The sequence below is a fragment of the Numida meleagris genome, chromosome 7 (assembly GCF_002078875.1).
Source record: "Numida meleagris isolate 19003 breed g44 Domestic line chromosome 7, NumMel1.0, whole genome shotgun sequence".
Lineage (NCBI taxonomy): Eukaryota > Metazoa > Chordata > Aves > Galliformes > Numididae > Numida > Numida meleagris.
Window position 1 is genome coordinate 20849661 of NC_034415.1, and position 23097 is coordinate 20872757.

General features: G+C 50.0%; 2 protein-coding genes across 3 annotated transcripts in view; both read right to left on the reverse strand.

Moving 5' to 3' along the window:
* Nucleotides 1-13152, reverse strand: part of EIF2B3 (eukaryotic translation initiation factor 2B subunit gamma) — a 94368-nt gene extending 81216 nt beyond the window's left edge. For both annotated transcript variants that reach the window (XM_021404974.1, XM_021404973.1), the window contains exons 1-3: nt 12992-13152; nt 12650-12797; nt 10674-10813 (exon numbers count right to left, since the gene is read on the reverse strand). In XM_021404974.1, the coding sequence (XP_021260649.1) occupies nt 10674-10813; nt 12650-12797 (288 nt within the window). In that variant the 5' untranslated portion in view covers nt 12992-13152. The remainder of the gene's footprint in view (nt 1-10673; nt 10814-12649; nt 12798-12991) is intronic.
* Nucleotides 13495-19986, reverse strand: LOC110402631 (E3 ubiquitin-protein ligase HECTD3-like). Its single transcript, XM_021404972.1, has 21 exons — nt 19580-19986; nt 19336-19499; nt 18970-19062; nt 18501-18636; nt 18162-18277; nt 17850-17963; nt 16870-16952; nt 16584-16749; nt 16304-16385; nt 15840-16022; nt 15699-15751; nt 15531-15595; nt 15270-15373; nt 15067-15186; nt 14835-14924; nt 14546-14752; nt 14296-14425; nt 14059-14133; nt 13848-13929; nt 13705-13776; nt 13495-13603 (listed from the first exon to the last, which is right to left on the reverse strand). The coding sequence occupies exons 1-21, from the start codon at nt 19892-19894 to the stop codon at nt 13513-13515; spliced, it is 2541 nt and encodes an 846-aa protein (XP_021260647.1). The 5' UTR covers nt 19895-19986; the 3' UTR covers nt 13495-13512.

Consider the following 23097-nt stretch of genomic DNA (forward strand, 5'->3'; position numbering starts at 1 on the left):
TACTACCTGCATTCTGCAAAGGAGGTGATTTTATGCTCAGCCAGACTGTCTGTTACACCTCAGACACATGCTGCATTCACCTGCAAGCCACCACAGTATTTGTCATGCAAATCTTTTGTTAGAAGCCTACTATCACTGTACCTGGAGAGATCTGGCCATCACCAGATCAGCGTGCACGAGCTACACAAGTTTGAGCTCCTCATCTGACAGAGGCCAGGTATCCTCTCCTGTGTCTGTGTCCAAAATCCAAGCATGCACAGAGAAGACAGGTTTTCCCCATCTAAAACAAGGCATCCAGAACATGTGCACTGCAACTCATGAGAACCACGTGCTAAAGTTCAGGGAAGCATCCCATAACCCAGGCCCTGAATTCACCAGTTCACAGAGGGTGAGCCTGGCAAGCTGACTTCTCCCCGGCTCCATGTACTGCACAAACAGATCCCTTCTTCCCAGGCAGGAGCGCTCCAGAAACAAATGGCACTCTCCTCATTGCTCGTGTTCCTGGAAGGAAGGTTTCCAGGACTACCTGGCCAGCAGCACGACCAGACCTGCAGTGCAGCTGCTCTTGGACTCTGCCTCCCACAAACAGAAAGGAGAATGCCGCAGCCGGGCTCCAATCTCAGCGGCGCAGCAGGCTTGCTGCCAAAGCCCAGAGCTCAAGCCCAGGCTTAACACTTAATGCAAGCAGAGCCTTAGGCAGTCAGGTGCTGCAGTCATACAAACAATAATAATAAAAAGTAGTCCTAATGGAGCTCAACTGGCTCAAGTTATTGAAGAGAAAGACAGCCTTTGCCCACAGCCCGCAATTACCCAAACAGTAAAAGATCGCTCAGCACCACAACAAAAAGCAGAAATGGAGGAATCAATGGCTCAAATGCAGAAAAAGAAAGGTGTTTTAAGAATAAGCATCACCTGGAATAAGTGACCAACTGGTATAACAGACTTTTCATCAATGAGAATGCATGAATGAAGACTTGCCTTCTTTCAGAAACACACCAAGTCATCCATAAGCTTTGGGTAACAGCCCAAACTACCGTGTGCAGAGCACCTTATAGATGATGGGATCACAACGATTCCTGCCAGTCTCCAACTAGGTTACACAAGAAAACCAAGCATACACAGCACGCATCCTCAGGAATCACTGTCATCCCATAACTAGTAGCAGTGTGATCTTAAATAAACAAGTGTGAAATGCAATTTCCAAGGTAAAACCAAGACATTACACAACACTCAGTTTCAGTTCTGTTCCAACAGAAAACCCAAATGTTACTTGGCTTTGCAAAATACAGGCTCAGCAGAACCAGCCCCTCTGAAACACAGCTTCATGGCACTGCCACTTCCTTCTAGCCTGCAAGAAACTGGGCGTCCACATACAGTCAAATCTTATTTGCTTTGTTCCAATGTGCTTTTTTTCCCCTGTAAAAACTAGCTACACAATGTTACACAAAAATGCGGTTCTGAATCCCAGATTTCTATACGATCTCTCCAATACTGTTTTCTCCCCTAGCACCTATGCAATTTTTCCAGTGATATTTGTTGTGCAGCAAATGGCGGAAAAAAACATACTATGAAAACTCTGAGATCTCCGCTGCTTTTCCCAGCACTACTAGTCCCCATCCAGAACATTAACCACCTTCCCAGAGGAGCTAACAGAAGTTACATTACAGAAGAACATCCAAATTCGCTTCAAGAAAATCAGAACACGACTGTTTTTCCCTTTTCAGCACAGAACCAAAGAAAAACTACGTAATCTACGTGGGTTTCCCAGTTAGTACAGTATTACAAAAATGCAAAATGAAGCTCTAGGCATCCTAGAAGTCCACCAATCTTCACCATGGCTTTCAACAAACTGTAGAAAAAAAAGAAAAGCTTAGCAAAGTGACTGTCTCTGGGGAAGGAGGTGCTGTTCCTGTTACCAAGATTACGCTACTGCACCAAGCTGCAAAAGCAGACAGGGAAAAACCCTCTAAAGTAACTCCATGGGTTGACATTTGGCATCAGTTCCCTCCCACACTTGCCAATAAGTAGAATATGCACATAGGTGAACACATGAATTTGTGTTTTATCTAAGCAATTTTATACTTTCTTCTGGGGGATGAATACTCACTAATAAACATCAACTTCAGTAGAGTAATCGTGACACCTGTACAGTCCACACTTGTCATGAAGACACAAGCATTTAAGAGGGAAGGGCTGTTAAGATCCAAATCCTAACCAAGAAGATTCCACACAAGTGGAAATCATCAAGGCTTGAAACAAAGGGATAAGGCTGCAGAAAACAAGGAGGGAATGTTATTTCAGAATGGTAAGTGAACTTCTCCTTGGACATATCACCCTACCTGAAACCAGAGCTGTCTCTCTCATGGGGAAGGACCAAGGAGATTGGAAACAACAATCAAAAATTACTAAAACATCAGACCAGATGGCAACTTAACACTCAATACAAGGACAGCACAAAGTAACACCAGACTGAGTCCTTCACAACTCCTCCTGCTCTGCTCCAGGGTGACACTGACAGCAGCGACGCCTTCATGCCTCCAACCCAGCACAGGGGAAATTTCATCTTCAAGGCTCAGACGTGGCGAGGCGCTGGCTTCTCCACCGACAGCACTGAGGACAGACAGCAGCTGAAGGATACAGACTTCCCACTTGCAACACCTCATTCTCTCTTTGGAAATTAAATACAAGAAGCACAAGTTCATTTCTCATAGACTCATCACTTCTTTGAGTGTTCATAACAGAACAACTTCTGAAAACTATCAACTTGAGTTTCACTTATCAGTGTAGAAGGCTTCCTATGTCTGATAAAGTAAGTTGACAATAAGGGACTTAAACAGGCACATCAACGCATATGAAAAGTGTTAAGTATAGAAAGTGCAAAACGGTGTTTTTACCAGAATGCTTTTAAATTATTTCAGTTACACACACGTGCAAAAAGCTTCCCATGTCTGCAACAAAAATATGTTCACTTTGTGTAATTCATCAGAAACCACATAGGGTCTAAATGAAAACATATACTGTAACGCTGAAAAAATGCTGACAATGAATTTCCACAGGGAAATAAGAAGCCCTGGTCAACATGATGAGCACAGGCCTAGAAGATAGGAGGTACAGTGAGAGATGCAACAATCTCAGACAGGTATCTCAGGCTGGTCAGTGACTCTTGCTGCAAAACACCTAAGGTCCTCATGAATTTTTGTTTGCCTGTGTACACAATGGGAGGCATTCTCCTTAGCTGACAGTCTGCAGAAGAGCAAATACCCCAATAACCACTCTTGATCTTAACCTTCAGAGCTAATTGCCTCATTCAGACTTCTGGTGTTTTAACCCTGTTCCATAGTAAACCCTGGCAGCAAAATAATTAATTTAATTAGCTACATACTTCTCAACCTGAGTAACTTTAAAAAAAAAAAAAGAAAAAGCCAAAAAAACCCGACAACTGTTGAATCCTCTGACTCTCATCCTGCCAGGAAAAATAAAGATCAGAGCAAAGTCCCGAACACATCCATCAAGCACACAGTCAGGCAGTGCTATATCATTCCCCCCAGCACCAGCGCCAGCCTGAGCACCTGCCAGTACAGCTGTTTTATTTTGTTTTTACTAAGACAATCAGCTGTGCTTTGGGAATGGGACTCGGGCGTGCAATCCATAATTAATTTTGCCTAGCACTTCAACGCTGGTAGCTTTCAATCACACTCACTGCCTGCGCCGGAGGTAGGGATGGAAACAAGATGCTGCACACTCTGCGAGCTGCCATCCGATTCAGCTGCTTTTCTCACGCAGCGCTAACACCATTGTAAAAGGCAGAATCAAAAAAGCATCAAGAGAGCGACTTTTATTTGCCTTTCAGACAGACACTCAAGTGAACAGTATCCTCTGTCAGGTCTGCAGAAAGAAAAAGATGAAATTCTTTTTACTATTTTAAAATAGATAAACAGAACATTCCATTAAGTCTCGGGGAGAGGTTAATTTCTTTTTTTTTTTTTTTTTTTTTTTTTAAGTTCCACTCACAGAACAAAAAGTACATAGCTATGTATTATGGGGACTGAGGTCTTTCTTTCCGTGCTCACCAAACTCTGCTCAGCTGTACCAAAAGGATTCAGATTCCACCTTCCAGCCGTTACAGCAAGCTTACTTACATCATGTGTTTGGAAAGGAGATTTTTCAACAGAGGAAGTGAAGCGCTTAGCCATGCCGTCCAAGACTACACGGATCAGTGACCCTCAACAGCAGACAGACCACCACCGTGACATCACACTTTCCACAACATGGCTCCCAAAGATGCACATACCAAGAGAATCTGGAGTTTCAATCTTGATTTGTTCAAAGAAAGTTGTTTTTTTTTACAGTTATTCACCAAGAGAATATTTGATTTTTTTTTTTTTTTTTTTTTTTACTTCTTCACCTTGGTAGCTTTATAGAATTTGCTTTGTTTTTTAAGAGCTGTATTTACTTTCAAATCTTACTTTTTGAAACTGGGAAAACCAGGTGGACCACCTGAGATGAAACGTTTCACATGCAAGCACTCACCAGTGATAGCAGTAGAAGACATGCTGATTAGCTCACAGCATATTAGTCAGGGCTTCCATTAACAAAACTAAGGGCTCATCAAGGAAGGAAAATGTGAAATTGTTCCATTGCTGTCACTCTGCTGGAACGCCACAATTTAATCACTGGCTGGAGCCTAGCTGAGTGACACGAGGGAGAAAAATGCTTAACAGAAGACGAAAATAATACAGATTCAGAGAAGACAAATGCTTGATCCAGGCACACCCAGCCCACCTCCCACCTCAGCTGGAAGTACAGATTCATGATTTAACCAGGTTTCCCAACCTGCTGCCTGGAGAGGCCCCAGCCCCAAGAGGTGGTGCCACACAGCAGCCCTGCGGGTCTGGAAAAATTTGGCACAGAAAAAAAAAGGCTAAATATTAGAGATGCCTAAAGAACTCATTTGTAAACTACACTGACACCCCCTTTGCCTTATTATTACTTTTTGTTAACACTAGCCTGCAAGCCACAAAGGGTCTGCAATAGTTTGATGAATGGTACAAACTGAAGGTCACAGAAATACAGCTCTCAAAGAGACTTCCTGAGTCACAGTATCACCTCCTGCCATTCCAGGCGTCACATTACATAGTTTCTTTAAGAACAAACAAACAAACAAGACTTCTCATTCACAGTAAAAAACTGTGGGGGGGGGAGGGGGGGGTTGTCTTGATTACCCCTTTGGGCAGACTGTTCCATAATTCTGTTCTGATTGAGAAAAACCTTCCTGTAATGTTCAGCCTTCTCACATGGCAAATTTAAACACAATCGCATTTCAGTCTGAATACCTTATCTCCTTTTCTAGTGTTTGTTCTATATTTGATGCATTTGAGTTCCGCACCTGTGCAGTATTCCAGACAAAAATCTTCCCATTGCCTTAATTTCTCACTGCAGTAGAAAAATACTTCACGTGATACATTCTACTCTTGCGTTTACCTCTCCCTCCTCCAACACAGTGGCTGCTCACCGTCATCTTAATTCAGCTAGTACATTCTGAGATGTCATAAATTTACTGCTAGGCTCCTAGTCAAATTTCTTGTTACTAATCCGCAAATCCCGAGTACTGTGTTACCAAATTCTTGATAGTGTTACTGTGCTGTAACATGGCAGGCCATGGCACGCCTATTTTGCATACTGATCCAGTGAAACATCCAAAGGAGTTCTACTAAACTGTGAGAGAAGCCTTGCAAGAAGGATAGTTGAAGCCAAATAAACAGAGACATAAAATTGGAATGAAGAAGTCACAAAGCAACATTCTGGAGAGAATGATCCCACAGGAAAGCCTTGTCAGACACAACAGAAGACTTTACATTACACTGGAAAAAAGTGAATTCACCAACATCAGCTATAGAGGAAGCGCCTTCCTCAGTGAGCTACACGATTACATTACACACAATTTCATGAGACATCAAGTTCACCTCTTTAACAGGCAGTCTACTGCCCATATTACAAAAATAAAAATCACCACTGAGAGATAAGCTGCCTATGAAACAGAAGGGCATCATCATCCACTGCATGCAGCAGACAGCACGCAGACACCTCTTCCTGCTAGAAAGCATACCAGGTAATGCCACTGAAACTCTCAGGACACTTACTAATTGCCCTGCTCTTCAGATTGTCCAGCCAGTGCTGCTTACCAGCGACAACCAGAACCAAGGACTGGAGATAGTTAAAGAGAACAAAGCAATTATGCATGACTGAAAAAAAGAAACAAAACACAAACCACACTTCTTACAGAAACACTCCCCACCTCCCACTCTGTTCTTGGCAGTTGACAAGCTTTGGATGCTTAATAAAAATAAACAGGAGCATGGAAGCTATCACATTACACCTTTGCACCTGCTGTCACATCTGCAACATCATTCCTAGTTTATAGCAGTGTGCCAAACAGTTATACTAATTTCCTAAAATTCATTAACGCAGATCTCATTTTAAAACCCTTATTCTTGAAACATCAAGAGTGTGAAAAATTAATTCTAAATCCAGAGTAAGTTTGGTGTTTCCTCATCACCTGTGGAAGAGGTATTGAGCTGTTCATGCTCAGGGCTAGGTTAAGCCATCCTTACTTCCACATGTCTGTCCATTTACCCTTTAGAGAATCTAACTCTTAAGAAAGACAAATATTTTCACACCCTCTCCTCCCTTAGAAAACCAACAGGTTCCTTAGCAAAGAATGTCAAGCCTACGCTTCCCAGTGATGGATGAAACAGCAATTAATGTGAGTGAGGGAAATAAGAAAGATAACTTAAGAAAGCAGAACCCGGAAGTGACAAGAGTAAGGGATGTGGAAAAGCTGATCTCCTGAAGAAGGGAGTTGATTTCCATTTCAGATAAAAATAACTCATCACATCTATATTAACTCAAGTTAACATTTTGAGCACTCCCTGACAGGTCAAGAATATTCTTCAATGCAAATAATCGACAAAGCCAAGACTCCAACAGAAGCAGGAGACAACACGTGCCTTTCAGAGGCAGAGGAAAGCACAGATACTGCCTAAAGACTTCAGAATCTACTTTTACTAACAAACACTGGATAAGGCGGTATTTACTTAATACAGAATTTAGAGTGATTTGACTTTGTTACTGTATCCACAAAAATAACGTTCCGAAGTTTCAAAGTCACTGCTGACACTGATTCTTGGAAAAAGACATGAACATGCAGCAATATTTCCTTCACACAGCCTTTCAAAGCCAGATAGACAGACAGCATAAGACATCTATGGTAATGCCTCTTTTTGCATCGTGTAAGTCTTGCTGGACTTGTCTCACTTCCATGCTGTGAGTAAGGCAATAACCCCCAAAGTACTGAAGTTTTCTTTAAGTAAATTACTTCAGAATTACTCTGGTACACTTGCATGAGCAAACAACTGAAAGAAAAATGGAAGTCAGAAGGCACAGAAATCAACGTTCCTGTAATGAGTTTACTCAGTGATACAGGCAAACCCTCATCTTCCAAAATACATGTAACTATTCTATACAGTATCCTTTTGCCAAGGCCCAATTCGGGACAGCAGAGCTCCCTTCACTCTTCATGACCAGGCAAGGTCATCAATCTTTCATCCAAACCCAGAGGCATGGAAAGTAGGTCTGTTTAACCTGTTCACGCTCTCACACCAGCACAGATCGTGAGGTGACAGAGACCTGCAAACACCCCTATGGTGGTAAAGCTGCAGTTTCAACAGAAGCATTATTATCATGTCATCAACCGAGTCTACACAGTCTGTGTTCTACCCTTTCTAACTCTATATAAATAATAATTAAGCCTTTACAGTTTCACCATCATCTCCATATTTTGAACAGCTACCCATCAGCATTCCTGCAAAAGATTAGCAGAAAACTAGGAATGTAAAGGGGCAAACAAATAAAAGTGACAATAATATGAAACATTAAAAAACCCACCCAAGTGCGGACATTAAAACAGCAGCCATGGAAACTGTCACAATGTGCAACTACTGCAGAAGGATCCTGAAACCAGGGCCATCCTAAGGAAAGGCTAAGACTGTCTACAGGAAAGCAATGAAAGGAACAGATGGATTGTCGTCACAAAGATCTCACACACACCGCATTTGTATCCTTACACAAAAGGACAATGCTGTGCATTTATTTTCAAAGAAGCGACTTTAGGAATCAATTTCAGCACGTTATCTTTATTTTGGGAAAGATGCAAGAAAAGGATACATTCAGACTGACAAACAATATGAAATGCCTAATAAAGCTGGTACCTCATCAATCTGATATTGGTTGAGACAGCCAAAAATAACAGGAGGAGCTCCGCAACAGCAAAGGGTATACATGCTCTGCATCAGCACTTGAAGTTAAGATTTGTGTAGAGTGGGTGAGCAGCAAACAAAACCCTGACCAGGTTTCCTGTGATTTCATGCAGTCACTGAACAACAGGAAAGAGTAAGACTGGTGCACTTAGTTGCTTGTTACCGTGCACAAGGACAGTCTTACCCACCTCCCCTTAGCCCTTACAGGCTTTGCACACATGCATTCTTATGTTACGTCTGAATGCAGATCTATAAATCTAATTTTGACACCTAGACTGAACAGTATCAAGCTTTATTAATGAAGGTGTAGCACAGCAAAAAGACCTGCTACTGCAGGCACAGCAAGCAGCAACACTCAGTGGTGGAACTCAGTCAAAGGCCAGACAAGGCAGCATGTCATGAGACTTCACGCTTCAGAGTGGTCCAACATTTCTGTGCATCTCAGGATTTGTTCAGCTAGCCTTAGACATATTTCTTACAGTGCACTAATAATTTTGGCTTTACTCCACATCACTTGCACTGCATATAGGAAAGTTGTCTATGTTGTGCCACGTTACCTCATTTTTATTGAGCATACTTGCTCTTCTGTCTGTGGGCAATTAACTCAATTTGCGACAAATAAAAGTCTCAGCAACCAGTTTAAACTCCTCATCAGGCTCTTGGCATGGGCTGCAAAAAGCCTGCCAGCAAACTATGGCCACAAGCAGCAGTTGTTTCCCTGGTTAAAACTAATTCTGCAGTGAGATCCCTCTCCTGCTGCACCACAGACTACAGCTTTTCAGCTACCTCTGCCGTGCAGTTCTCTCACCTCTGTTGCACAGGAGAGGGTATATCCTGTAAGAGGTAAATGAGTGGTATGTATTTACTTGAGGAATGACTCCAAAATACACAGCATAGCAATCTGCTCGAGAACTTAGTATAGACTTATTTCAAATAAGAGACCACTATGTCCTCTCTGGCCAGACAAGCTAGACGTGGAATAAAAAGGGGAGAAGCAATTGCTGCCATTCACACATAGAAGTCTACTGAAGAAAATGGTTGTTTTTGAATGTTGCCTTCCTCCTTCTCTAACCCTCTAACACAACACTGCCTCCTCTAACAACACGGCCTATGTTCTTACCTCCATACACTTTACTACTGTCTCCCAGGCTTCCTCTAACAAAACTGCCTGCATTGCCAAAAAGATGTGCACCCAGCCAGCTGGGCTGATCACCCTGATCAGGCAATAAAACTGTAAGGTCTGAGTCAAGATTCGCCATGCAGAGAGACTTCCTTACTGCATACACATGTAAAAAAATACTACCCGAGTTATTACAGAGGGCAGCTCTCCACACGACAGAATTCTTCAGTCAAACTATAACTTTATTCATTTTGCTTTACCTCTTTGTATCTCATTTGCCCTTTGATTTATTATAGTCTGCGCATGGATACCTTACAAAACCTCTCTCACTGTGCCACTTGGATACCCATATTTATCTGGAAAGTTTCTTCTTGTCTTGATTGAAGTCTACTTGGAAGTACACAGACTGTTATACTGCAGTTTATTACCTTCAACAGTGCCTGAAGAAGACAAAAGACACCTCAGGACTTTAAATGGTCCACTGATGTTCTGTTGCAACCTTTATTTAAACAGTCAATTTGGCTAAGATGGCCTAAACAAACAGACAGGAAACAAATCAGAAAGATTAAGCATATGACAACCACATAAACAAAATTCCATCCCAGATCTTGGTAAGAGCTCCAAGTAGCATTTCTGCCTTATACTGGAGTGTTTTTACTTGTGCAGTTAGAAATTAAAACTCAAGAAACAATCATTTTTATTAAAACAGCATCCAACTGCAATAAGTAGCCCTTTATCACATTTGGGCACTGTTTATCTCAGAGCTTATCACATAACCTCGCCACTAAAAGCAGAAAACTGAAGCCTAATGGAAAGAACCAAGCCTAAGCTTCCTCACATACCAGTGTGTTGCATAAGCTGATTGCACCCCTACAGAAATGCCTCCCCAAGCACAAACTGGACAACAGCTATCATACATGATATCAAAAACTATATGAGCAAATACAACCCTTTAATTAACCTGCCAGAAAGCTAACAATGACTAAAAGGCAGCTAGTGCCCAGCCTGGATTTGATCTGGCCTTCCTAGCCATCATTTCTAGTCAAGTCCTTGTTTTAGCTCCCCTGTGAGGTGACCTACACAACAGTCAGATCTTCTGCAGATCAGGAAATTCAGCTTCCTGCAATAGCATTACATGGTACAGCTCTCAGGGTATTACAGTGCAATGGGAAAAAAAAATAAAGAAGATGAGTTTAAACAAATGTTTTCTAGTCAAGTTCAATAAAATACAAAAATACCTTTATTTTCTGGTGAATATGCCTCAGTGAATCTGCCGTACCCATGTCCACGTTGTCACTGATGTACACAAAATCCAGCTTCATTTTTGTGTCCAAGTTTAGCATTTTTTGGATTTCCTTCCTTGTAATCACAATGACCTCTAGAAGAGGAAAGCAGGATGAGACCAAGCAACAGCAACACTTTGGAGCTTTGCCTTTCGCCCTACCCAATCCTGTACAGCTCTCTGGACACCACCACCAAGCACAGCATCACAATGCATTGGTTAAACTATTGCCCAGCACCAGCTTGGCAAAGAATTGGAGCAGTTTGTAAACAACAAACTTGTTCCACCTAGAAGAGAGAAGGTAAATTTGTATTTGAAGAATATCAATCATGGCATGAAAGCAAATTTTCCAAAACGAAGAACATGAGAACAGAAGCTCTGCAGGAAAAAAAAATGAATGAGAAAACAAAAGAGCAAGAAGGCTTATCCCTTGGCCTGGAGGAAAAAGCAGCAGACACAGGCTCAAGTTAAAAAAAAAAATAAAAAAATCACCACCCATCCACTGCATTCTCCACAGGATTTTAAAGAAAGTATAGCAAACAAAACAGCCGTCAGCCTAAGAAGCTCCTGCTGTACAATGAAAACGCACTAAGAATATATCTGCACCGGTCAAAAATGACATCCTCCTGAAACTGTTAACAGAAAAGAAGGAAATGTAAACATCAGAGATGCGTGGGAGTTGTGCAGCAGTTTGGTACCAGGGCTACTGGGGGGCTCCCCTCTCACTCCTGTGCGGGATGCCAGCTAGAACAGGGGCAAGAAGTAACCAGTGGAGAAGGAATTGGTGTCAGGTGGGAGCCATATGCCCACATTTTAGCATAAATTTCGTGAGAAGGACAAAGCCCTAAATATTAGGAAGGATGACATTCTTGCAGTTGAGACAAAAGGGAAGCAGTGAATCAGACTGGGGAATACCTATTTGATGACACAAGCAAGTAATAAGAACCAAATTGTCACCTAACAAATAATGAAAATTATAATCCAGGGAGAGAATTCATTCCACTACAGAATTTACACAAGAACGTACTGTTTGGTCAGGGAGCAAAAGCAAGAAAAGCAAGGAAATGGCTGGTTGCTTACCAAAGCTGCATATATACCTTGCACGTCCAAGTTTTCAAAGGACATAGAAAGGTTCTCAAGGATTTATTAATGAAACAAAATAAAGGCAAAAGCCTACATTTATTCTTCCCTTTATTCCTGGACACCAAAACAGTAATAAGCTAACGTGAATATATCACATATGCTAATCGGAACATCTCTAAAGAAAAGAGCATCAGTTTGGAAAAAAAAAAAAATCACAGTCTCAACTCAAAGCATAGAACAGTGCAGTTATCAAGGGGAAACAACAAAAGCAGCAGCAAAAAAGCAAAGTATAAATGCAAGCATTACAAGGCTGGCAGCTCCCCCTGCCCGGCTCTGCCTAAAGCCCAGCACTCGGCTGCTCGCTGCAGCAACACCTAATGCCTCACACAGAGCAGGTAATCCTGAGCTTCAGGCCAAACTGGAACAACAAACCAAGAGAGCTACACAACAACAACTATCCAAGAGAGCTGACGTGCACCTCACACCACCATTGTTAATGACTCGCAGATGTAAACGTGGAGAAGACTTATGATTAACAACATTGGCAAAGACGCCAAACTTAGGAAAAGCATTTGGATGAGGAAAATCTTGATGTGGAGGGGGGCAAGGGGTGGAAAGGGAGCATGCACAGGAATGTGGCCTGCAGTTGAAAGGAAAGGGCACGATGCTGGGAACAGGGGGTCACAACCAGCTCCAGTGTAGAAAAGAGACCTCCTGCTAAAGCAGAACAGCGACCGAACATCACAAGGTGGAGGGATGAGCGATGGAGGCGGCAGAGGCGGTGTCAGGAAGGCTGCAGGGCGCAGGGCAAGCCGCCTGTCCCCTTCCCCACCCCGGGCACCACCTCACCTTCGAAGCCGGCACGCTCCAGGAGGTTCAGCGGGTACCAGAGCAGGGGGCGGTTGGCCACCGGGAGCAGCGGTTTCGGGATGCTGGAAGTCAGGTCCGTCATGCGAGAGCCGCCTCCCGCCGCCATCACCACGGCCTGGAACTCCATCTACGGCAGAGAAACGGCATCACTCACCCACGGCAGCACCGGGCAGGCCCGGCCCGGCCCGGCCCGAGCCGAGCCGGGGTAAGACCGGTTCGCTTCAGCCCGGCCCAAGTGCACCCCTCGCGGCTGCTCGGAAGCATGCACGGCCTCCCGTTCTCCCCCACAGCCACACCGGTCCCGCTCGACCCTGTCGTTACCTCCACTCTGCCGCCCGCCGGCACCCAGCACCTCTCTGACAGAACCACAATGGCGACGCCGGCGCGCAGTGCGCATGCGCCTGGAGAGCCGAGCGCATCGATAGCACGGAGCGGCGGGAGAGCGCCGATAGGATCGATCCCCTCCCAGGCTGGCGGCCAGGTCAGCGAGAGGAGCACCGAGGGGAGGAGCGCGGGATCACCGAGTCGCGGATTGCCGTCTGCCTGCGGGGAGGCGCAGCGCCCCCATGCGGCCTGGGGTGGAACTGTACCGTGGGGGGCCGTGGGGTGCAATGCAGGGAGCAGTCTGCAGGGGGACGGTTTCCGGGGGGGGGGCATCCCCAGCCAGGCAGCAGGAAACCACAGTGATTGCATTGAGTTGGGAGGGAACCACTGAATTCACGGGATCGTGGGGACAAGAGGATGAGGATGGGGGTGCACCCATGGCTGAGGAAGGGACAGGACATACAGCCCCCACACTGTGCTCTCCACACCAAGCACACAACTGTGACCAATTAGTGGTTTTATTGCCACTCGTCCCAGGCATTCCTGTCGGTGTCGATGGACATGCAGTTATACACGGCATAGCGCAGCAGCTCCTCGCACATCTTGACCCTGGGGGCAAGACACTGGGTTAGGGCCTGGCCCGTTCCTGAACTGTCCCACTGCCCCCCATGGCGGGAAGGCCAAGCATCCCCATCCCCCAGCAGACTCACGAGGAGTAGTTGGGCAAGAACAAGGTGCAGGAGCACGTGGAGGCCTCAGGCATCATGTCCATCCGCTCAGGGCTTAGGAGAAAGCAGAGATAGGTCAGGGGTCTGCATGGCAGGACCACAGCCTGCAGGACAGCCAGACTCACATGGATCGGTCCGGGTAGATGGTGATCTGAACCGGGAGGCGGCTGCGGCCAGTGACGAACTTGAGGAAGCGGCTGAGGTCCTCTGGGGAAGGACAGGGAACAGAGCTGGGGTCACCTTTAGGGCCTGGGAAAGCCAAGGGACGCTCCCAGGGGAAGAAGTGACCCGGCAGGCCCAGCCCAGTGGGTGAGGAGGGGGACAGTGGTCACTCACCGGTGGTGAAGTTCTGGAGGGCATCCCAGAATTTCTGGATGCGGGATTTGTCAGAGTGGAAGTCCTCAAAGGTGACTGTGGCAAGGAATGCACAGGGACTTTGTGAGAAGTGCTCCACGAAAGACATCAACGTGGGGTGCCAGGGTGCGGGGCGACCACTTGTCCCCGCACACAGGGCAGGACAAGTGCAGGATGAGCAGCATCCATGAGCGCACCTTAATGCCGCTCATTACTTACTGAACTTCTTCAGCTCATCCACCGTCACCTCGGGGTTCCCGCAGACCTTCCTCTCCAGCTGCTGCCAGGTGAGCAGGTCCAGCACAGCCTGGGGCACCACGCGGAGCAGCCCAGCACGAATGGCCGCCACCTGAGGAGAGCCATGTCACCACGGCAGGCCCCTAACCCACTGTGAACAGCCAAGCCAGACAGAAGGTACCTGGAGGACCTGACAAGTGATCCCCTTGCATGGCCAGGACCGTGGCGTTACCTGCTCCTTGCTCTCCTCCAGCCGAGCCTTCTGCACCAGACGGATGAACTCCTTGCGGTCCTCAAAGCGCACCACAGTGCTGACACCCTTAGGGATCAGCTCCACCATGCGCTGGTCGCTCCGTACCGTCGTGTAGGTCAGCTCTTTGCCAAACATGAAGTCAAAGGCCTCCCTGTCCACTCCTTCCAGCATCTCCAGCAGCTTCACCTGCCACCCAAAGGGACAATGCTGTCACAGCAGAGCCGGAGGAAGACAGAGGAGCACATGCCATGGCCCCAGCCCTGCTCACCAGCTCCGCATCCACAGCAGCGAAGTCCCTGCTCCAGATAACCTCCTCCCCTGACAGCTGCTTCCACACCAGACTGGGCAGAGCCAGGACCTGCAGAGGGATTGGAGATGTGCTCTCCCTAGCACCAGCCGAGGACGGCACAGCCGAGGAACATGGTGGCAGGGGGACCAGTGGCATAGATTTGACCCACGCCAAAGCTGTTTGCCAGCCAGGCAGGCAGTGCCATGCCCACCAGAATCTCCTTGCTCCTCAGGGCTGCTCCCATGAGCTGTCCGATCCACTCATACTTAGGGAAGTCCTTACAGGAAGGGTTGGGAACGTACATGTCCCTGGTGTCACTGCTGCTGTTACCCTGTGGGAGGGAGACACCAAACCCTAATTCAACCCCTGCCCAGAGTCTGCTGCGAGGATGCTGCTGGGCTGGGGGTGCCAAACCTGGTTGGACGTGCGCACAAAGAAGGGCAGGGGCACAGGGACATCACCCGAGCTGGGACACAGCTCCTCTGAGATGTCTGTCAGGCAGTCCCGAAAACCACCGCCTGCAAAGGAGACAGAGGCTGTAGTTAGTGTGGGACACAACGAGTCTGCAGGATTCAACCACCAGCACTTCTACCTATGGGGCACACGCGCAGAGCAGGGCACCATCACAGCACAGAACCCCAAGCTGTGCCCAGGGAGGGACGGGAGAGCTCTCACCGTTATCGATGATGCCCTCTGTGGTGAAGTTGCACTCCCACCACTGGGTGTGGGTCTGAGGCCACCTGTGGGGAAGCAATAGCCCTGTGCAAACCCTCTCCGAGAGGAACAGCAGCACTGATCACCTGCATCCTGCTCCAGAGAGGTGACACGAAGCTGAAAACCCACCTGTAGTCCAGGAGATGGTTGTTGGTTTTGGAAGGCTTCAGGTTTTCATACACCTGCAGAAGAGCATGATGTAGGGGGATGGAGACGCAGTGATGCTGAGCGATGCCAAATGGTCAAGCACCTGATTTGATGCCACTGTACCTGGGTGAAGACTGTGTTCCGGCCACTAGGGTCCAGCTCAGGGTGAGCCCGGTGCTCACGGGCCAGCTGCCGGTTGATGAGCAGCTTTGGCAGCATACAAGGTGGGCTGCTCTCTGAGCTCTGCAGGCACTGGGTGATGAGGGTTTTTCCCAGCTTGCACAGCTGCAGGAACGGCTTCATGCCCTAATGGAGAACGCGCAGTGGGGTTAGAGGCCTGATTCTGCCCCACGTGCCCTCTTTTGCCCTCCTCAGCGTCACAGGGGATGCTCAGCTTCCCCCATCCCTCCTGCAACAGCTGGGGTACAGAACATCAGAGTGAGTCCTGGGCTGGTCTGTCTTCCTTGGCTCAAGGGAGAGTGCAGGGAAAATGGGGACATGTCCCATGGCACCCAGCCCAGCCCAGCCCAGCCCAGGACCCTATGGTCCTAACAACATCATCTCAAAGGAGCCCAACAAATGCTCACCCTGAGCACACTGAAGGTGCTGTCATTTTCATCAGAGATGGGGATCAGGTACTCCAGGACGCTGTCCAGGAGCTGGGTGAACCTGAAGACCGGGGAGGAGCAGAATGAGGATGCTGTGCAGGGTCCCTTACCCCCATAACCAGCACAGTGCCCCCCAGGCACTTAAAGCAGCTATGCTTGGATGGGGAACCACAAGGAAAAGTCTAGCCAGCAGGCTATAAGCACGACACATGCTAGAGGCCAGGGCACTGTCCTTCCTCTTGCTGTCCCCATGCTGTACCTCTGGATAACTATGGCCCTGCGGTACAGCACATCCACGTCCACCCCTTCCAGCAGTGGGTAGCGCACCAGCTCGGCTGTCTGGAACATGTCTGCGTTGAGGTTCAGGTCCCTCTCCCAGAAGGACTTGAACTTAATCCCTCGTAGCCGGACGTTGTACCCTTGTTCTGCCAGGGAAGGACAGCGATGCTACAGGTGCATGCCAGCTTTTCCTCCCATGACCCCACAAAGCAGCCGGTGGGGCAGGGAAAAAACCAGAGGTGGCTGCATCCCTTGCACGAGCTCACCTCGGCACTCCAAGATGCGGATCTCCAGCACCGGCATGTGGGTATTCAAGTCACGCAGGATGCACACATTCTGATAGCTGCTCCTGCAGGCAGCATGGACCAATGGCAGGGCTGCAGGGCATAGCCCTGGCGAGGACAAAGCTGGGTTCCCACCAAGGGCATGCCAGCACCCCAAAGTCCTCAGCAGCAAAAGCCCCCGTGCCTCACCGGGGCTGCAGCAGGAGGGGATGGAGCAGAGAGGAGCAGCTGCTCACAACACAGAGGATGTCCTGAAGGAGGTGGGAATCGCATCCAGAGAAGAGCCAGGAAAGAGCACAGAGTCAGCAAGGACAAAGCAGGGCAGGAAGGCAAAGTGGCCACGAGCGGCCGCCTCAGCACAGACATTGGAGCAGAGCTAGCTGCGTGAATAAGAGTGAGGAACAGTGAGGGTGGTCCATTTTTGGAGGAAGCAGTGATTTGAGAGGACGAGTGAGTCGGTGTGTGATTCACTGGTGTTTCCGAAGCCCTTGCCAAGGTCCCTGCAAAGACCGACGGGTATGCAGGGAAAAACAACTGCGGCTGCCGGGATGCAGCGTGGAGACAGCTCCTACCGCCAGGAAAGGGACCTTGATGGTCTCACAGGTGTTTCTTCAAACGGAAATCATCCAAAAAGTGCAAACAGATGAGTCTTGGGGGAGGAGGAGGAAATCTTCGCACCTCTAGGTGCTCACCTCAAGAAGGGTGCTACAAGGATGCAGGGCAGATAGAGAGGTAAAGCACTGCAACTACAGCACAGCAGAGGTGCTCAGAAAGCACTCAGGCAGCAGCAGTGCTGCACCCCCAGAGGCAAGAAAGAGGAGGAATGCCCTCCAAAATCCCCAGCTAGGAGGAAGTACACCACAGCTCAGCTGACACAGCACAGATGAAGCTCAGAAGCAGACATGAAGGTGCTGGGCTGGCAGATGGAGTTGGGCCGAGGCTGCTCCTCTCCCATTACTCACTCGTTGATCAGGACGGTTCTCAGGTGCTGCAGCCTGTTGGCTGGCCCTCCGTACACCGCCACCCGCCTGGGGATGTAGGAGCTGATGTTTGCATTCAGCATCAGCCACAGCTTCCTGGGGACAAGAAGAGCACGAGGCAGCATTGTCCTCCCCTCATGAGCTGCTCAGAGATGCTGTCAGAGGCATCCCAGGGCTAGGGACAGGGCTGTGTCCTCCTGGAGCTGCAGCCCAGGGAAAGCTGCACTTGAGAGGAAGACTATGCTCTGTCCCTGGCACAACCGCCACCAGGGAGGGGACATCCTCGGGTCTCACTTGATGATGGTGCCTTTCTTCATGTGGAGCCGCACCCAGTGCTGCCCAGGGGGCCCGTTGCTCTCCCAGAAGGTGTCTGCCTGGTTGTCTGTCAGGTGGGATATTTTGAAGTCATCCTGGAAGAGCGCAACAAGTAGAGGAAGGAAGCTGAGCACCTTTGGGCACACCACGGCCATACCCAGGACAGTTTTGCTGCAGACACCCTGGCAGCTTCACTAATGCAGCAAAGACCACCACTGCCCCTTCCCCTCATGGAGGTGATTCTCCCTGCAGCTGTAGGATGCTCGGGCACACTGTGCCGCAGCAGGTTGTAGGGGACAGAGGAGCCCCGCGACGCACCAGCTGTGAGGAGACCTCTATGCTGTTGAGGTGGTCCTTAACGCAGTCCTTGCAGCATAGATCCCTCTCGGTGATATCATACAGGAAGCGCCCCAGCTCCATGTCCTGCTCGTAGCTCCAATCTGGGGGCACTGACCTATGGGGGTCCATGGTAACGGAATGAGGAGACCACGCTGTGCCCCATACCCACCCATCAGAGCCATGGCCCAGCTCAAGGCGGCCCCAGCATCCTGCCATCAGGACATGGGATGGCCCTGAACAGCTGCATCTCTAGTGCCACGCCAGGTGTTTATGGCCACCCCAGCCCAGCAGGAATAGTGCTACGCCATTGCTCCAACAATCCCTGGAGCAAAGGCCATCGCTGGGTGGCATCGATGCAGAAGGCATCAGCCAGCACCCGCCCTCCCAGCCCTGCAGGCATGGCCACCCCCAGGGCACCACGGTACCGCTCCATGAGCTGTGCTTGTACCGAAACTTCTGCACCACAGCCTCATCCGGCTCGACTAGTGTGGGCTTCTCTCCCAGCCGCATGGAGTACATCAGGTCCACCACTTGTTCCCAGCTAAATGGAAGGGTCACATAAGGGAAAAGAAAGGGTCAGCGCTCAGTGTGCCAGTGTGATTCCTGCCTTAGCCTGGTGTACAGGCACCAGTGGTGCCCAAGGGCTGTGGGAACAGCACTGGGAGGACTGGTGTCACCCCACAGGCTAATGGGATAGCAGGGATGGCTGTCTGAGGGGAGCCAATGGGTTGGAAGAATGGTTGGGTCACACATCATCTCTAGGTCTCGCTGCATATGTCTGGCTGGCAGCAGAACACAGCAGCGTAGGCCTTACCTGGCCACAGGTTTGTAATCCGTGCTAAAGATCTGGTGCTGCTGCTGCTGGTTCCTCTCCACGGGATCCACTGGCACCAACTTATCTCCCCCATCTCTGAACCGCTGCGCCAGGACCCAGCCCTCCTCCAGCTCACAGCAGACCCCGCACTCCTCCAGTTGCTCCTAAGGCACACCCGGTCCGAGGTGACACATCCCGCTCCCGAAGCGGGCACGGAACCGACAGCCGTGCCCCTAGCCGTTACCTTGCTGAGCTTCACCCAGAGCCCCTCGCCGTTGCGGTACTCCTCGCCCGTAGCGCGGAGGCAGCCGCCCTTCCGCACCTCGATGGTGGCCCGCTTGGAGCCTCGCGCCGGCCCGGGGCCGTCCCAGACGCTGAGCAGGCTGCGAGAGGAAGCGGCGGCGGCCGCGGGGTCCTTGCAGATCTTGTACTGCACCTCGCGGGGCACGTAGCACAGCGCGGCGGGCAGCGGCCGGGAGCGGCGGAAGCACTCGCTGCACTGCAGCAGGAACCGCAGCCGGCCAAGCAGCTGGTGCGTGGCCTCCTCGCCCGCCCGCATCGCGCTCCGCGCCTCCGAGCCCCGCACCGCACAGCTCCCGCAACGCACCGCCGCCCGGCCCCGGGCGCCCCCGCTGCCGCCTCCGCCCGCGGCCGCCCTCGGCTCCGCCTCCGGTCCCCGGGGCCGCCGTCACCGCCCCACCCCCCGCCGCTGTGCCGGGAAGCGGCTGCGTTCCTCCCATCACCCCCGCACCGCCCGGCCCTGCGCCCTACAAGCAGAGCGGGCACCGGGAAAAGCTAGATGTCGCCCGGGAAAAGAGGGAGCTGGGGTCACGCTACAGCGAAAGGTAGCTCGGGGCGGGTGGGGGGAAATGGTGCTGCCCAGGGCGGCTTCTACCACAGAACACCCTGCCCCAGGGCGGCTTTAACTCTGAACTCGGTCACCTCGGGATGATTCACATCGCGGCTTGTCACATACCGGGGGGGATGAGGCGGTGGGGAACAGTCAGCCCCACCCTGCGCTGCATGGAGCGCCCTGGGCTGGGCACACAACAGCTGCGTTCAGGAGAGGCTGGCAGAGCTCAAAGGTCCCCCCTGCGCTGCCTGCGCTCACGGCAGGGCATAGTCCAGCTCCATCCCTACCTGTGACAACATCAGCCCTGGGCTGTTACCCAACAGCAGCTGCCCCAGGGCCGGGCTCTTCTCCCCCCGGGGCCAATTTCCGCATCACTTCCAGCTCAGCCCGTGACATCCCTCTCCAGCAGTGCATAACACAACAGCACTATGCAGAACCCCCAGCAGAACATCATCAGAAACACCACCAGGGGTTGGTTAGTTCATTTTATTTTAGATCCTAGGTGAGGTAGGGACAGACAGCTCCTGTCCACCTATTTATAGCTTGTCAGAGTCCAGGGCAGTAGTGGAAGAACAAGAACAGCTAGTCTACACGTGCGTATTAATCGCCTGAAGCTATTCTATAACCATTCAGCAAGCTGAAAGCAGGGGAGAGAGAGAGAGAGTGGTTCCTCAGAGCTGTCCCAGCACTGATCCCTCCCCAGCTCTTTCTTCCCTGCACACCCATGCACCCAGCAGCTCGTCCCAGCACCTTCTTTGACTGCCCCATGTCCAAACACCGACCTTGACCTATTCCAGTCCCAGAGATGGAGGGGGGACGTGCAGCCTCTGGGTCCTGCTCACAGCTCCCTGCGCTGCCCAAGAGGGTGCCCCTATCCCGGCCCCAGACAGGAGGAGGAGGCCACACCACCATAGTACACAGCCTGTCCGTCCCCACAAATGTCACCTCACCCTGTCACCTCCAAAATAAAAACCAAAAATGCACCTGTCCATGCCCTGCAATAAAGCACTACAGAGGAGTTCATCTTCCCTTCTTTGAGCTCTGCAGGTAAATGACCTGCCCTGCTGCTGACCTCCCTCACTGTTAAGCAGGCAAAGTCAGAGAAAGCAGGATTGATTCCACCCCATCAGCGTCCAGAAAGGACCTAGGATGGCCCACCTCAAGCCCCACCTCACCCTGCTGCTCTCTGGGCTCCCTAGTGTGATGCTGAGGACCCTGCAACACTCCTGCCCCTGGCCAAGGCAGCAGGTCAAAGCTCTTCCATCAGCTTACTCATGACGACTTAAAGCAAACATGCTGGGCTGTGACTCAGCCACCAGAGCAGAAGGGTATCACACACTGCCCTGCTGCTGTGCATACTTTGCTGCTGAAATCAGCTGCAAAGTCACGGAGCTCAATTCTGAGATACCTCTAGGATTTACAAAAAACTCCTCCAGCAGACAGGGCTTAGCACGCAGCACATCACATGCGGAAGGCTCTGCTGCAGGCCAGGGCTGCCAAAAGGGACTTTCCTACTCACCCTATGCTCCTTCCACTCACTGCAAAGCAAGGAGACTTCAGCCTGTGCTCTGCTGATCCTGCGTTCCTTTCAGTACATCTCCTCAGCAGTTCTGGGAATAATGGCAGCTTCCAAGAAAACTGGTAAAGGGAATGACTTCGTTTACAAGCAGGAGCAATTTCTGGATGACAGACTCCTTCAGCAGAGGAGAGGAAGGCATGTGTTCAGACATGGTAAATCCTAACTCACAGCACTGGCCCCGCTCCAGTGCAAGTGACTCAGTGGCTCTCACTAGTGATGGCCCAGCAGCTCTCAGGGACTGAGGATGCAGATGAGGTGTAAAAGCAGACTCACACGGGTAGCTCACAGTGCTAGGCAATCCCTAGCCCTGCTCAGGGCTGGATAAATCCAGGAATGGTTTTGATGTTGTAAAGCTTTCATTGCCCACTGCCTGGTTGCACACTGACCTGCTCCAAACTCAGAAACACACACGGCTTCTCCACTGCCCTGAGACAAAGGCTTTCCTTGTCGCCCCCCTACTCCCTCCACCTCCTTTGCCATGGCAGAGAGAAAGCAGAGGCCAGTGCTCCCCTGCCTGCTACTGCTCCCACCTCTGCTGTCTGGGAGAAGAGCTTGGCCCTGCCTGCACATCTCCATGAGAACCGTAACAGATTAATTGTAACACAGGCTTTTAGGAGAAAACGAAGGCTCAAAGAGCCTGGGAGAACAGCTGCTAGGCTACCATCATGCCCTGGGCAGAATGCAGAACCAGAAGACTATAGAGAGGGAGGAAAGCAAATTGTTCCCACCTCCTGCAGGGGAGCAGCTCCCCCAGCAGTTGCTGCTCCGCAATGGTGCGGAGAATCACAGGTGGTCACAGGAACAGTGGTTCTGTGGGATGTAACAGCACCCCACAGCACCCACATTCTTACTGTGCAAACCTGTTGTGACACCTGGTGGCCACAAGTACCCCTGCAGCACTCATCACCAGTCTGCTTCACTTCTCAAACCTAGATGAATGATCTCATTTCCATGACATCATGTGAAAGCAGGAACAAGGCAAAGGAATGCAGTCAGGACACTTGGGCTAGGACACAGTGGCTTTCTCTGAACACCCAATGTTTTCAGCTGCAGCTCACAGTTCTTCCTCCCCTACTGTGACCTGCCATGTAACTCTGTGGCCCCACCTGCTTCTGCTCAGAGCAGAGCACAGCCTGGGAAGAGTGAGACTAAGTTATGGAGCTGCAATGGGAACACTGGGAGAAGAAACTCATTGCAAAAGTCTACCAGGCCTTTCTGATGCATGAGGGCTGGGAACAGGGTTTCATTACTGCAATAACATTTTCACTTCAAGCCAGTTCCAAACCTCTGTGTCCGAAGTGGTGCTGGTTACCACTGCAGGAAGCCAGGC